Here is a 15,846-nt window from a genome sequence, read left to right as displayed (position 1 = left end):
TTATCCTTTTTTGCTTTATTTATAAATCCACATGTTCATATTGTGCAGGTTGCCAGAAAAAAAATAGATGAACAGGAGGTTTCAGGATTTTATTATTTACTTATTTTGCTAATGAAAACTTTAAATCCTTTTGTTTGTGTGTTTAAATGGAAATTTTCTGAAACTTTTTCTGTCCTGAATCAATCACTTTTATCATTAGCTTTAACGTGTCTGAGAATCAAGGCAGATTTGACTTGCAATTGGAAGATTTTATAAAATAATCCCACTATAACACAAAATAGTATTCTGATTATTGTGCTTATTAAAATACTTTTTGCTTCCATACCTTACACTAACTAGGCATGACTTGAGTGCACTCAGATTCTACTTATGGAAAGATGAGCATTCATCCAGCAAAAAACTACTAGTGTTTCTTGATTTGGTTCCTAATCAGCCTGGTCTAAGGGGCAGTGTAAGAGGTGGATTGTTACATTACATCTGTTACTAACAGCCTGCTGTGCACATGTGACTTAACTCTACAAAACGTTTCTGTGCACCTTTTAGTTCTGGCATCATTTTTAACTTACTGTCCATGTGGAGTAATGGTTCTTAGCTTTCTAGTCTGTTGTTTTAAAGATGTTTCCCCTAAGTATTTCAGATTAATACTTTGAGTACTGTGGATTAAAATACCATATGACATTGAGCTGAGGATGGTTATGTAAAAATTTCTCTACAAAGCAGCTGTTCCCAAATTTGAGCCATGTTTCTTGGACAGTATTGAAGTTTCTCATTTTGTCAGCTCTGTGTAGGTACATGATGATAATTAGTGTTTTCTTGGTCCTAGTTACAAAAATTACTACTCAGGGTTATCCATGTACTTCATGGGCAGGGCCATTTATCCTGATATGATGAAACTAGCTCTGAAGGGATTAGGGTCTTTTGCCATGACAAGAAAATGTTCATGTAGACATATAGAGAGGAAACAGCACATGGGCTCTTCTTTTCTCACATGTCCTACCAGCCTCTCTGCTGACCTACACAAGAACTATGTGGCTGGTGTTGGTTGATGTTGATTTTTGTAGGATCAATAAAATCAAGATTCCTAACTCAATCTCAGGGATGGAGCAATATCTCTTTACTTTCTTGGTATGTGGCTAAGCTTTTTGTCTGAAACCTTTCACTTGCAGTACAAATGAAGGCAATGCTGAAAGGTGCTGGTTTTGATGCTGTTTCTGTTTTGAGACATGGATCAATTCTCAAAGAATTGTAATGTAGTAATGATAGAGAGATAGATAGAAACACTCCTAGATATTTGCTAGACATTCACGGCAGGGTGTTTGAAGGAAGAGATGATACACTAGGTACTGCAGTTGAACTCTTACAAGAAATAATTAATAAAATAGGGAGTGAAGCAGGAAATTCTAAAAGATTCTTCTGCTTTCAGTTGAGTTACTCTGACTGTCTGTTAGGTGTCTTTATGAAACAAATGTTCAAGAAACTTTTGAGTCACGCATGTGTGACTGTCATCCCTCTTTATCTCCATTATGAAGTAGATGAATGCTTGCACAGAAACAAAAAGGCTGTTTCTAGGAAAATCAGAGTTCCCTGGAATGTGGTCAGATTTAACATAATGTTTGTAACAGAGTTACGATACCATGTTGCATTACACTGTCTGCATATAATCTAAATTATCTGATAGAATTTAGTAGAATCATGATCTCTATGAACAAGCTGAAACAGTAGCTAGTAATACAAATTTGTGGGTAGGTTTTCCTTTTGTCTGCTCTAATCTGATTTGTTTCTGAAGCATTCAGAACTTCCCATTTAGATTTTCCAGAAAGTTTATATACTTGATTTAAGAAGACCTGTGTAGCACAAACAGCATTAATATGAACATTCAGTCAGCAGCCAAATACCGAGATAAAACTGTTGTATGAGAGAAAACAGCACTTGGTTTAACAGCTAATTTTTAAAGACACTTTAGATGCTTTAGTTTAGATCAAATGTAGTGAAAACCAGATTGAGATGGTGTTTGTTAGTGACAGGGTAACTTTTTTGTCCTAAAAAGCTAAGAGTTTGGACATGAATGTCTTAGAAAATTTATATAATTTATTCATATACACATGTAAATGTTCTTGTGTTTTTATTCAGCTTTTTTGAAGTTGCATCCCAACTCTTGTTGGTTTTTTTTTGTTTTGTTTTGTTTTTTGGGTTTTTTTTTTTTTTTTTTTTTTTTTTTGGTTTTTTTTTTTTTTTTTTTGGTTTTTTTTTGTTTTGTTTTTGGGGGGTTTTTTTATAAAATATTGTAGGTATGTGGGCAAAGAGTATTCTTCTGCCCAGGAACAAATGGAAGATGAAATGAAAGCGTACTACAATCAGACCAGTACAGTGTCATCAGCTCAGTCTCTGAGTGTTGGGCAGCTTGTTGCAGTACATGCTGAAGAAGATGCCTGGTTGCGTGCACGGATAATTTCTCTGGAGGACAACAGAGTAAAGGCAAGTAATTACCTTCTCTGGCACTTGGTGAAAGAATTGAGAGAAGCTTGTTTTTTAGATACACAGTCAAGTCTTAAATATGCTGCATTAGTACTCTTTCTTTTCTTGCCCCGAAGTGCTTCTATTTTCAGGTATATGAGAAATTAAGACCTTGTAGAAGTTATATGATTGACAAAATTAAATGGTCTTTCAGGTTTTTCTCCATGAATAGTTTGACTTTGGGAGTTTTGTTTTTGGTTTTAAAAGGAACTAGGCCCTATAGCACTTTGGTACTGAAAATGTACCTTGGTAAGAGGAATGGTTTGAGAGAAACATAGGAAGAGGAAGGGAAAGACAACATTCATTTGCTCCTAGGTCTTGCTTGAAGTCTTGTACTGAAATATCTCTAATATGCACTAAATACCAAAAAAAAAAAAAAAAACAAACCAAAAACAGAGTATACTTTCCCCTTCCAGGAAAATCTGGTGTTTTGGGAGTTATGTATTTTAGTTAAACTCCATTCACATTATTTAACTCATCTGTTAAAAAATTTTCCTGTGCTGAACAGACTTTTCTTGCCATCTGCCGTGAAGTTAGAACATATATTAGAAGGATAAAAAAAAGTTTAATACTGCTCAGTTATTTCTTGTCTAATCAGTATTAATGATACATCTTTAACGTTTTTGTTTCTTTTCCCAGCCCTGCTTAACATACTTTTAAAGTTGAACCATTTTATAAATACTGAAATAACACATGTATTAGAACTGAGTTTTTTCTGAAAGTTAGTATGAAACCCTTCAGCTGTGAATTGGAGTTGGATGTCAAAACTTGGTCTTCTGAAAGAGAGGTCTTGTTGGGTTTAGAGAAGTGGCAAGAAAATTAGCGGCATGCTTGTTTCTAATTTCTCCCTAGTCAGAGCTATCAGTCCAGAGAAGGCTGCTGCTTTATTGCAGCTTTTGCTGATTTTCCTTTGTCACAGTGTTTAGACCTCCTTTTTAATATTTGCTTTGGAAATATTTTGCAAGATAGAGTTTCAGAAAAAAGTTCTAGGAAGTCCCATCAAAGCCTTCCTTCTGTAACTTCAGCTCCAGTTATTTGCTGCCAGTAGTAGTTTCCGTTCTAGTTTCCTGCATTGACTGTGGTATTTGTATCAAAGTAACAACAAGTTTAAATCAAAATTATTCTCTTAATGCTGTAAAAACAGTAGGCAAAACTTGAAATGGCACCTTAAGTAGTATTTGACTTTTGAACACTTTCAAAAGTGTGTGAGTAAAAATTGTGGCTTCATTACCTTTCTTCACATAGTTTGAGATAGTATATGCTGAATTCTTGCAGCAAAGTTCCTGTTTGAAGTTCAGATTCTGCAGAACAGTTGCAGAGGATGTTATTATACACATCTTGAGAAGGAGGCTTTCCCTGAAAACATGAAATTAACGGTACTAAACTGGCAAAAAGTAATTTGTCTGTGGTTGCATTAGAGAATGTGGCGAGCAAATACAGTCTCCCTAGACTCAAGGAAACGTACTTACAATTATACTCATGATCTTGTGCTTTTAATTCCCTTTTCCCTTCTCAGGTATACTATGTTGATCATGGCTTCAGTGAATTTGTTGAAAGCAACAGTGTGTGCAGACTACAGAAACAATTCAGATCACTTCCTTTTCAAGCTGCAAAATGTAAACTGGCAGGTAAGAGAAAATCAGTGCTGACTGCACACATGCTTACTGTTGGCACAGCTTATGTATTGAAGCCTCTGTGAGTCTGGGAGTTCTGATCCTTTTTTGTAATAGTTCTATATGTGTTTGATAGATTTTGTTCAGCTCAGCTAGTCTAAGCAGACATGGGTATGCATGGAAAGAGGGAAAAGAAAGGAAGAAAGGATGTGAAGAAGAATTTTACAGAGAATCCTTGATATTAGAAGATGATTTTATCCTGTACCTCTGTAATGGAGCCTAATTGTTTCTGCACTTAACATGGATGTCTTTATCCCTTTAATATACATGAGGCTAAAGAAATAAAAGGAAACATTTGAAGTAAAGGAAACGTGTTGTCTCAACCAATGTGCACTAGCACATTTCTTTCCATAAATGGAGTTGTGGCCAAATTAGGCAATATTTCTAAATATTAGCCTGTTTAATTATTCTGAAGTGATCCTAGTGCTATTAGAAAGGTAAGTTTATTTACCTTTCTAAAACTAGTAGGCCTTTCTAACTTTTTTAAAATATTAAAGTTTAAATATGTGAAATTGCTGTGAATGAGCTTGTCTTATTTTTGGTTGGTTGATTTTTTAATACTTGACATGTTTTCCATTTTTTTCTACACATTTGCCTAACTCTTTCTGAAAAGAGTCTTTTTCTTTTCTATTCTGCCCCCAAAGGTGGCTTTCTTTGATAAAAAGCTAGAAATTAAGTAGATTGCAAGTGGGAAGGGTGCTGTAAAACTTTGGTAAACAAAAAGGTCTGGTGTGTCTTGCAGGACTGGAAGCCTTCTGTGATGATCCTGTCCTAGTAAAGGCTGTGGAATCACAGACATGTTTCAAGATATTTGCTGTGGAAATACTGGAAAAGAGTGATACTCCTCTTCTTGTTCTCTATGACACTTCTGGAGAAGATGATATCAACATCAATGCTACTTGTCTGAAGGCATTGTATGACAAGTCCCTTGAACTGCACCTACAGGTACCATTGTCCTGTTTCCTCCTTAATTATTAAAAATCATTGACTGTTGAGGTCTTATATGGACAAAAAACAGTAGTCAGAAATTTGCTAAATTTTGTGGGTTTTTTTTTTCCCTTTCTTGTCACACTCTTACTGTTGCAGGCAGATACGCTATATACCAATGTCATAGTAACCAGTGTTTCCTCTGATGGGAGCCTGTATTGTCAAGTGCCATCGAAAGGCTTGTCTAGACTTTCTGAAATATTGCAGAAACTAGAAGACTACTTTATTTACAAGGTAAGTTCCACAGTAAGGGAAGTGGTAAAGTCATGCAGCATTTCTTTAGAGAGTACCAATAATTTTCCTTGCACATAAGTTCAAGTTTCTGTGGTAGCCATAGACTAGTCAAAAAGGCTAAAAGTTCTCTTTCTGGTTTGGGGTTTTCTAGGGTGCACCTTTCAGTGTGAAAAGTGTCTTTTGATGCTTTCTTTTCAACGTCAAAGTGATGTATAGGGGACTTTTTGAAAAGTCTTAAGTTGCTTTAAAATAGGCACGTGATGGCGAAGTCACCATGGCAAAGATGTTCCACCATGTTTACAGATTCGTGCAGCATCCTTACTAGTCTCAAGGGAATTTAGGTCAAAGAGAAAAAATCTTACGAGGATCTAATTTGTAAGAATTAGGATAATCAATTTTGTAGTTCTGCTGAGCCTGACAAAATCAAATCATACAAAGCAGATCCTGTTTGAACTGCTGCTTGTGAAACTATGCTGTCAAAGTGTTTGAGGTGTAGAAGTTAAGCTTTAGACCTGTTGTCGCAACCACCTGGTACTATTTTATACTGAACGCATTTCATTTATCAGGATTCAGTTTCAAGCAAGCTAAACACTGAAAGAAAGTGTAGAAATATTTTGCTAAAGTTGCTAAAGTTTAGCAGCACAAGTTGCTAAAAGTTGCTAAAATATTTAGCAACACAAAGTCACTAAGGAAGGCAGCCATATAGGTGTTTCAAGAGTTGGTGTTCTTGGGAGAGAGTGGTTGTTATTTTCTTGCTGCTATCAGAGAAAGAGATTGTTCTTCAGCTTCTTTTAATACCAGGCTTTGCAACTTATCTGGAGTGTTTTAACTCATTTTGCCCAAGAATTTAAACCTAGTAAGATGTTGATTGTTCTTCAAAAGTAGTTTCCCTACTTTTTTATAGTGTAGCTGTTTTTTTGTTTTGTTATTTAGGATTATCATGGTGCCTGTCACCCCTATGAGACTTCCATTTGAGTTAGCAGTAAATTTGGTTTGTTATATGTCTCAAGAAATTGTATGTTCTAGAATATAAGCTAGGAGCTTCTTCACTTGAGCTTGTCTCTCATAGCTCTTAACTGCTCTCACTTTTCAAGTCAAGTAATTGTTGATGATTTCCTAGTCTGTTTCCAAATGTGGCTTTTTACCCCGTCACTTCATGTTCTCCCAATTTCCCTGTAAGATACAGAGTTTGGGATGAAAAGGTCTACCAAGTGGGGAAGCTTAAAGCAATGTGATAAGAAGTGTTTCTAAAGCCAGAAAGGTACTTTTTGTTTGAAACAGAGCTTTTGCTTCTCAGTACTGTTTATGCCATGTGTTGCTTTTGAAATGGTTGAGTGCCAGATAGTAACAGCTCTGTGCTTTTTGACTCCTGTTTTTGTATTTGCAGCAGACATCTGAGTTCAATGTATTGCTACCTTTCTGTGGCAAAATCTGCTTGTTTCCTTCCAAAGGAAAATTGGCACGTGTAGAGGTAAGAAGTATTCAAAAAGCAGCTAGAATTTGCCCACATAGAAATGTATCTTCTTTTTGTTCAACTCACTGAATGTTTAGTTTCCATGAAATATTCTATTATGTGTGTGTCACTGTTGGTTTCTTAACCTCAAAATTGTGCTCTTGCTTTCTTCTTTCAGGTAAAAATTATTCACACTAGACGGGCACTTGATGTGCAATTTATGGATAGTGGAACAGTTGCAACTGTAAAAGTATCAGAGCTCAAAGAAATCCCACCACAATTCCTGAGAGAAGTAATTGCAATACCTCCTCAGGTATGAAGATATGTTAAAGTTAACCTGTATTCAATCTCTTGGCAGTGTTAGTAGTACTGCTACTTCAAGGTTTATGTACGGAAATTCTGTTTTGTTTCACAGCATTCAACATTGCAATGTATTGTATTGTGCATCTTCACCTGAAATAAATTGCAGTGTAGCCCTGTGAGTTGGTGGGTGTTGTGTATGTGTCATGGTACTGGCTTTGCGTTTTGCTCTTTCTGTTTGTCACGCATGATTGACTCTGTCAGCATGATTCTCTGAATTGGACCAGCTTTCATATTACTAAATTATACCTTGTACACTCAATTCTGTTGTTAGGCTTTGAAGTGCTGTCTGGCAGATCTGCCTCCTAACACTGGCATGTGGACTCCAGATGCTGTACTGTGGCTGAGAGATGCTGTAATAAATTGTCCTGAATTTAGCATGAAGGTAAGTAGTCAAAATGCCTATGAGACCTGAACTCACATAGGCATTAGGAAAGAGCATTGAAAGAACAACTTCAAAAGCTTAACAGCCCATCAAATTGTTTTTTGTTACAGAAGTGTAGAAGTTTGTATCCAGCTGAAGGACATAAATTCTATACAAAGTTCTTTTCTTAGTAAATTTGTTATAAAATTTACTTGCTTAGGCCTGTTAGAATCTTGTCCTTTCCCCTCTGCTGTGAATTTAGCAATTTTCACAGCAGTTGTTAGTTTTGCTGTCCAAGTCCAAATATGCAGCTAGAGGTATTTTGCCACTGATAAGAAAGAAACGTAGTTGTCATGTTTCAGCACATAGAAATACACAACTTCTCAGTTAATCTTGAATTACTTTTATGCCTCTTGTGAGCAAAACTTTTTCTCCTTCTAGTCTTTTTGAAAGCAGTTTTACTTTTTATTTGCTTTTTCTAATTGACTTTTAGTATATGCTTTATATAGTTAGAATTTCTCTTATCTTTGATATAATATTGTTTGCATTTGCAATTTTCACTTAGTTTAACTTACTGAAAATACCCTTATAAATTAAATCTATTATAACTACAGACTAAACAAAGATAATTTCTTCTTAACCTTTTGATTCCAGCTGCTGTCAGACACTTTGAAAAAGTGTTTTATAGCTTTTCATAACCTTCTTGCTTGCTTTAGTCTAGACCTCTGCTCTGAGATACACACCTGTTGCACCTGACTTTTCTAGACATCCTCTTCCAAAAGAGCTTGAATTTGGTGCTCATTTTTGCTGTGTTAAATAATAGAGAGCAGATTCATGCTTTAATTGCAGAAAGTTTTTGTTCCTGGCTAGGAACATTAGCAGAAGCATCTTTAAAAGAATGTTGCGTACTTTGTCAAGTTAAAATTTAAGTGCTTTACTATTAATAATGTTAGCATATCTGATGGTAAATAGGAAGTATTTTTATGTCAGTGCTTGAAAATTACATGCGAGAGAAACCGAGAAGATTTTTTTTCTTTTTTTTTCCATCTAATTTAGCGGGCCTCATTTCCCATAATGACTGGAGGATAGCTTAAAGGATTAGGTGTTATTATTTAATAAGTTGTTTAGATCTGTGTGGACACTGGCTACTGTTCTTCTGGAAGCAAGAATTCTACACACAGTACTGTGATTGAACCTGTTGGATGGAACAAAATTCAAGTTTTGTGTTTGCTTTAAGTTAGTGGAACTGCTGCAGGTGTTTTTGTCTTTTCATCTGCTGTGAACAGCTTATTAGCCCCAACTTCTTTCATATCTTTGGGAGAACACTGAAACTGTTTCTGTATGTAAGTGCAATGAACTGTTGCTGCTTTACAAAAGTTCTGTACAAAATTAGATGTGCCTTTAATAGTTACTAACTGGTTGTTAAACGGCATTTTGTGTTCCAAGGTGATTAAACAGGATGCTTCAAAAGGAATTGCACACATCTACTTGTTTGCTCCAGGAAATTTCCCAGACATGGATCGTAGCATCAATAGGCAGATCAAAAATGCAGACTTGTGGAAGCATCAAAAAGATGTTTTCTTGAGTGTGGCTCCCAGTGGGACTGGCTTCACAAAAGCTGTAGGTGATGCTGTTCCAGCTCTACAGTTACCTAGTGGGAAGCTGGAGAAGAGTTTCCCTGATTCAGGCAGAGAGCCCGGCAGTGCAGTGTCCAGCATGGAGATGCCGCCCCCTCTACCCTTGCCAAAGCCTGGTGACCTCATGGATATCTACGTCTCGGTGGCCTGCCATCCCGGTCATTTCGTTGTCCAGCCGTGGAATGAGCTAAACAACCTGTATGCCCTAATGGAAGAAATGATCTTATACTACAGCAGGGCAGAAGAGAAACCTGTGACCATTGAAAAAAATAAGCTGTATGCAGCTAAAATTGGAGATGAGTAAGTAGATACTTAAATTACTTGAAATCTTTGAAAGCAAGCTTAACTCTGCTAAGCTAGGCAAGCCTAGCTTTGCTTAGTCTGCATTGTTAACAACATAGCAGATGTCCAATGATATCTGAGAGATTATCTCATTTACTCTAATGAAATTGCAGTCTCATCATGCTTCCAGATTGTAGCTGGGATAGTTGGTATTATTCAGCTAAATCCAGGTTTGGGAAGTCTGAGGCATGTTGGTCAAGATTTTTTGGTTGTGCATTGTTTTTCTGGTGCTTTGTGAATATGAATTCAAATGGTCTGTTCTTGTTCTTCCCCCTTTTAGGTGGTACAGGGTCATAATAAAAGGGATTCTTAGAAATGGGTTTTTGTCAGTGTATGAGCTGGACTACGGCAAACATGAGTTTGTCAGTGTAGGGAAAGTACAGCCACTCCTGGATACGTTCAGAAGACTACCTTTCCAAGCTATCACGGCTCAGCTTGCAGGTAGGTATCAAGCATTTGCAATTGTTTTCGTTAAAGTCTTACATCAGTGGGCATATGAGGTGAACAGAAATGTTAAATGGAAAAAAGTCAAAGGTTATGTAATTGAGTTTTTTCTACATGTTTATGTCCTGCTTTTTTTCTTGGCATAGGCAGTGATGACTGTTTAATTATTTTTGTTTGTTTAATTTAATGCAGCACTTTAAGATACCATCTTTGAGAATGGAGACTCTTTAAACTTTCCCAGCAGCTACTTTTCATGGTCATAAAATTTATAATTTGATGCGTGTGATATCTACTATGCAAAAGACATGGGGAAATAAAAACTTAATGTTTTTTTGATCCTTTAACACAGCCAATTACCAAGTGTGAAAGTTATGATGTGACTGTTGGTAAGAACCTAATGTTCTGATTATCATAGTTTACATAAAGTTAGGAACCTAGATGTTGAATTTCTAGAGGATTTTTATATATATATATCCTGACCCTATTGTAATTCTAGTGCTGACTTGGAATCCAGATTTGCCTGAAATATATTGATTTTCTCAAACAAGCAAAGATCTCCATGAGGGGACAGAGCTTTCAATAAGCTTACATACAAAAATTTCCTTGAGAATATGGCACATAGAGAGTGTACATGCATCTGAGGGAATTTTAAAAATAAAAATTGATCTCTCCTTGCTGACTTTCCTTTCATTTCAAAATTTTTCCTTCAGTTCTCTGTTGTCTTGGGATGTATACGTCTCATCTTAGTCATGCTGCTTGCTGATGCTGTTTGGTCAGCACTGCTCTAGATTTCAGTCACAGAATATGCTTGTTGGAAGTGACAGGTGACAGAGTTAGTGTCCTGTGCCTTCTGTGGATTTGCTTTCCTGCATAGCCTCAGTGTGACCTTGGGGGTTGTTTTAAACTAGTGATGTGTGGTGGATGTGCTACCGACAGGCTGGGGTCCTCGGTGTGCAGTGCTGTGATGTGGCTGATTTCTAGCTGGGTCTGTCTTCTGGAGGATCCAGCCCAGCAAGCCTGCAAGTCATTCACTTTTGCAAGTCTCCCAAGTAACTAGCTAAATTGCCTCTGAGATTCTTCATATTGTCAAAGAAGGCCAGCTGAGCCTGGAAGATCAGTAACTATTGTCCTGCTATTCCTCCACTTTTTTCTCTCTGCTTTTGTGTCTTATGCCTCTTAGTCACTAATCTGTTTCCTTGTAAAGTCTCATTTGCTTTTCAATTTGCATAAAGCTTTCATAGCATTAGTTACTCTTCCTTAAGTGTTGATTAACTATTGACTTTTAATTCCTTTTGCAATCTGCAGGCAGCTGTGTTCCTGTGCTGTCCTGTCAGTGGCAAGCTGCTGCTAATAATAAAAGCAAAGTATTGTCATTTTGCTGTTCTGCTTGTGTTATCCATCAAGTGGCTCTTGGGTATTCCACCATGATATTTGAGCCCGTGTGTCTAGATGCCGTACACCAGCAGTGGTCTGGGCAACTGAATCCCAAGTCTGCAGGAGCTGCTTATTTCTAGGTGGATTGCAGCCATATTCAAAAAACTGTTTAGGTTCCAGCAGACTTGACTTTGTGGGATACCACTCTGAAAAAAGTAAGAACAATTGTGAGGCATTTAGGCATAATTTCTCTTTGTTTCTGCCCCCTATGTGTCTTGTTTGGGACTTGAAGGTTTGGCAGGTGTTTTAGTAACTGATGCTGCTTTGAGATGAAGAAAATCTAAAGCAAGGCCAATGGGACAAGTAATGTCAGCACCCTCAGGCTGAAAATAAAGGGAGTTTGTTTTGAAAGGATCTTTAGTTTCCTTTTTGTCATGGTTCCTGATAAGCCCTGGTCATGCAAGGCAGCTAATATTCTCTGAATTCCTCAGTGAGTCAGTGCATCTGCCTTTCACTTCTGCAAACACATCATTATCTTTAAACTTCAAGAAAAAATAAATGTAATAATTAAGCTTGTTGGTGTGGGAGATGAGTGAGCTTGTGGGTTTTTTTCCTGGATTTAAGTTGCATGCATTAGCACTTTAAAAACTGTTTTCTCAAGTATTTAAACTCACACCACTTCTTTTAAACTTAGATTGTTCTAGTCTATAAATGACCTTCCGTTTTGCTTTATGTTTGTTCTAGGAGTGAAAAACCAGCAGTGGTCGGAAGAGGCATCAATAGTGTTTCGGAATCTGGTAGAGAAGAAACCTTTTGTGGCACAGATACAGGCAGTTAATGACAGCACTAACTCTTGGGATCGAAAAATAGTGACTTTTCTTGTGGACACATCTCTTCCACATATTGATACATGGATTCATGATTTTGTGTCTCAGAGTCTTGTGGAATTTTCAAAGGGTGATTAATCATCACTTCTGCAATGTAGCAGCTTAGCAATAAAATGAGTAACAGGCTTTGAAGAGAAGTATAACTACTACATGGCCTTGAAGACATAATGGGGATAAAATTGAAAAATCTGTGTCTGTTTAACAAGTTTGGATTCTGTTGACTTCAGTTGACTTTCTGAAAATTTTCACGTTGTTTACCATTGTAATGCTAGAATATTTGAGTTAAATTATTTTAAAAGTTATTTATCAATAAAACAATGTTCAATTGTGTTCTTGTGATCATTCCCTAATTTTGGAGGGATTTTTATCTCATAGCTATTACTCAGTCATTACAGGGTAGTCCTTCCTTTAACAAGTGTTTTATATTTCTGAATTTATTGTCAGAGACGTGCATTATTGTTGAGTTTTTCCTTTTTCCTTAGCTTGGTAAGCTTTGAATAGTGCCTTGTTTGGCATACTGCATTTGTGGGGTGGAACATTCACAGACAGCTGTTCACTTTGTGTACTTACTGCTCTGTTTGCTGTTCTTAGCAGTGATACCACTTTCCTGAATTCTCTGCTCCCCTCCTCACCCCACCTCTTTGACCAGCTGCTAAATTCAAAGCATCCTCTCCCTCATTTTTTGATAGCTTGATTTCATGTATGCTTCTGAGACTCTTCAGAGGACTTCTGCTTCCTGGGGACAGGAGAAAGCAGTGTCCTGTAAGCACACAGATGGATGCTTGGAGTCCTTGGAACACAGTATTTTCAGCCTACTTTAGAACCTGCTTTATTTTTGGTCTTAGAAATATTTAGAGGAGGTGTAGACATGACTATATTTCATAGTCTGCTGTCTCAATTTAAATTTGCTTGTCCCTCGAGATTGTTAAACACAATATTAAAGCTTTACACGAGGAATGCCAGAAATGGGATTTTTTTCTGCTGTGCACAGCTGTGTAGTATTTCTAGTAGGACACAAGCCAAACTAAGAAATTCTGCTATAAGGCTGTTTGCAGTACAGGAGATTGGACAGAAAGGGAAACAAGACTGAAAGGTTCCATGCATGTGTAATAGTAGGGTGGGAGAGAGAAAATGCATGCAAATAGTCTGAGCAACCAAGCTGTTTCAGCATGTAGGACTTATATTTGCGCTCCTTAGTCCAATTCTGGTGGTGGTCTGGAGAAGCTCTGGGCTAAGCAGCAAGGAGTCCTCTGGGAAGTCTGGTGCATGTTTCTCTGTTTGGATGTATGCTGGGTATAGCAGAGCCCTTACAGGGCAGTGACAAACCAGCAAACTGCTACTCTAATGCAAATTGCTACTTAACATGGTCCTCTCCATGTTTAAGTGTGCTGAGGCTGACACTTCTAAGTGTACTTCAGAGAGGTAGTATTAACAATGAAGATAGTAATTAGTTTTCCATATTAATCAACTTATTCAGCTGCCATGGCAGAGAAGGTGAAGAATACAAGTAGAGGAAACCATGTGGTGATGAGCTACTGTAAGATAAACTTGAATGCAAATCTCCCTCTGTTTAGGATGAGTTCTGAGTTGGAAAATTTCAATTATGTAGGACAACAGAATGAGAAGCACTCCCCTGAGCTCCTGAAGAGAGATTTCCTATGTAAGACCATATCTCACCTTCCCAGTTGTGAAGTCTAATGGCTACAAGCCATTTTTATGGCAATAGAACATTTTGCTGGAACTATTTTAGTTTCAGGAGAAATACCTGGGCTGTATTTGTATCCATTAAGGCTTGAGGATCTGCTCTTTGTCAGAAGTTTATTTGCACCTCTGTACTGATGAGGCACTTTGTGACCGAAGTGTGTGTGTGTTAGTAAAACAAACTGCAGTCTTAACTGATCAGCAAACCCTCAGGCACCGCTGTTCACCTGGTGAATTGTTTTGTGCATGCACAGAGCGTACACCCAACCCAAAGTTATGACACTCTGAATTCCGTTCATATGCTGTATCCAGAGGGGCTGCACTGACGTGTCTCTCCATCTTCATTCCCAGGATACAGTACCACCCCTGCCTTCAGCAGCCCCACTACTAATCCATTACAATACAGGTACTACTGCTCTCTCCTTGTGCAGAACTATGATTTTACACCTGCTTGTAGTGCTGCTCTCTTACCCCATGTAAGATCCTGTCAGACATTTGCTAATTGACCTGCTAGTGCTCTTTGACACATTGCATGCTCTGCTTTCAAGAACATACAGAGCATGTTGGGTACACACAGTATTGAACAGTTCGAGATTGCTGAGTTTCCAAGCCATGAAATAGCATAATAATTAGTTAGCCTGCTGTCCCCAGGAGGTGCTAGACATGCCTGCTCTGTGGAAGGTGCAGATGCACACAGAATGCTGCGCGGTTCTTCAGTTTTTCAGCAGTCAGTGTTGCGGGTGGTTGTGAATGGTTTTTCTGCTTTCATGAATGCATGGCACTTGCCTAGGGCTGCATCCACAGCCAGTGTCTAAATCAAGAGGTGGTGGAGTTACTTTCCATTCTGACAGCTATTAGAAAGGCTTCCACTGGAACCCTCCATGCAGTTCTGGGCACTGTCCTCCAGCAAAGATGTGGATTAATCACAGAGAATCCAGATGAAAGCAACAACATCTAGAAAGCAACAACATCTGGTTTAAATAGTAAGATTTGCAGTTTGTCTGGATGGAAGAAGGCTAAGGAGGAGAACACTTCAGAAAGTTTTCACTGAAATGTATTTTTATGTGTAGATAAAACAAGGCATGTAAAAGCTTTAGTTGCAGGAAGAAAGGGGCACAGCCAGGGAATTCACTGGAACTCCATTTTCACTATTAATGCCAAAACCATATAGGATGTATGTGCAGAAGCCCAGCTGATCATCCCTTGGAATGTGGATTTGCAATGTCTAGTTCTTGGGACCCCACCCCACAACTTTACAACCAGAGAAAGGGAATGCAGCTTTGTTAAACATGTCTTGTGGATCATTGTGAATTTTCAAAAATGAAAAATGATCCTTGATTAGCTAGAGAAAACAGATGATGCTGTGATAACTAAAACAAACAAAGCAGGTGTCATACTTACCCAAGGCTGTAAACAGTAAGCACTTGCAAACCTCCTCTTTTCTGTTTATTCAATCTCAGCTGTATTTTGTTCACTTTGCAAAGTTTAAGTTTACCTGTTTTCATCTCCCAGTGTGTTCACTCCAGTCATTCTAAGGAACTCTTGTTTTGTCAGAGAAACATGAGAACCTTCTTTGCCATCTCAAAATGAATTCCTATCCCTAGGGTTTCCAATTCTGGACTACATTCCCCATTTGGGAAGACTTTTGTTGCAAAGATCTTTTGTCTCTGTGTTTTTACCACATTCATCCTTTGTCCTCACACTTTTGCATCAGGCAAACCTAATAATTAGTTATGTTTAATTTAATTGAGAGTCTGAATTCTCAGGTGCTGTCTGTGTTAGACGAGAAAAGTGAAGGAAAATCATGCCATGAAAAAAGCATCACTTTAAACCTTCATAAAGCCTGAAAGCTCCATTTTTTTGTTCTTTTGCTCTT

The 15,846-nt window shown here is 37.7% G+C and overlaps 1 protein-coding gene across 4 annotated transcripts in view; it reads left to right on the top strand.

Moving 5' to 3' along the window:
• Nucleotides 1-12,599, top strand: part of TDRD7 (tudor domain containing 7) — a 46,625-nt gene extending 34,026 nt beyond the window's left edge. For 3 of the 4 annotated variants that reach the window (XM_059492812.1, XM_059492811.1, XM_059492815.1), the window contains 10 exons: nt 2,289-2,475; nt 4,031-4,142; nt 4,930-5,132; nt 5,274-5,408; nt 6,796-6,879; nt 7,040-7,174; nt 7,496-7,606; nt 9,032-9,522; nt 9,845-10,005; nt 12,127-12,599. In XM_059492812.1, coding sequence (XP_059348795.1) covers nt 2,289-2,475; nt 4,031-4,142; nt 4,930-5,132; nt 5,274-5,408; nt 6,796-6,879; nt 7,040-7,174; nt 7,496-7,606; nt 9,032-9,522; nt 9,845-10,005; nt 12,127-12,347 — 1,840 coding nt within the window. In that variant the 3' untranslated portion in view covers nt 12,348-12,599. The remainder of the gene's footprint in view (nt 1-2,288; nt 2,476-4,030; nt 4,143-4,929; nt 5,133-5,273; nt 5,409-6,795; nt 6,880-7,039; nt 7,175-7,495; nt 7,607-9,031; nt 9,523-9,844; nt 10,006-12,126) is intronic. The other variant, XM_059492814.1, reaches the window with a different exon arrangement.
• Nucleotides 12,600-15,846: the final 3,247 nt, after the last annotated feature.

Source organism: Ammospiza nelsoni, chromosome Z (assembly GCF_027579445.1).
Source record: "Ammospiza nelsoni isolate bAmmNel1 chromosome Z, bAmmNel1.pri, whole genome shotgun sequence".
NCBI lineage: Eukaryota > Metazoa > Chordata > Aves > Passeriformes > Passerellidae > Ammospiza > Ammospiza nelsoni.
The sequence above is the reverse complement of the archived record's forward strand: the minus strand, read 5'-3'. Positions and strand labels throughout refer to the sequence as shown.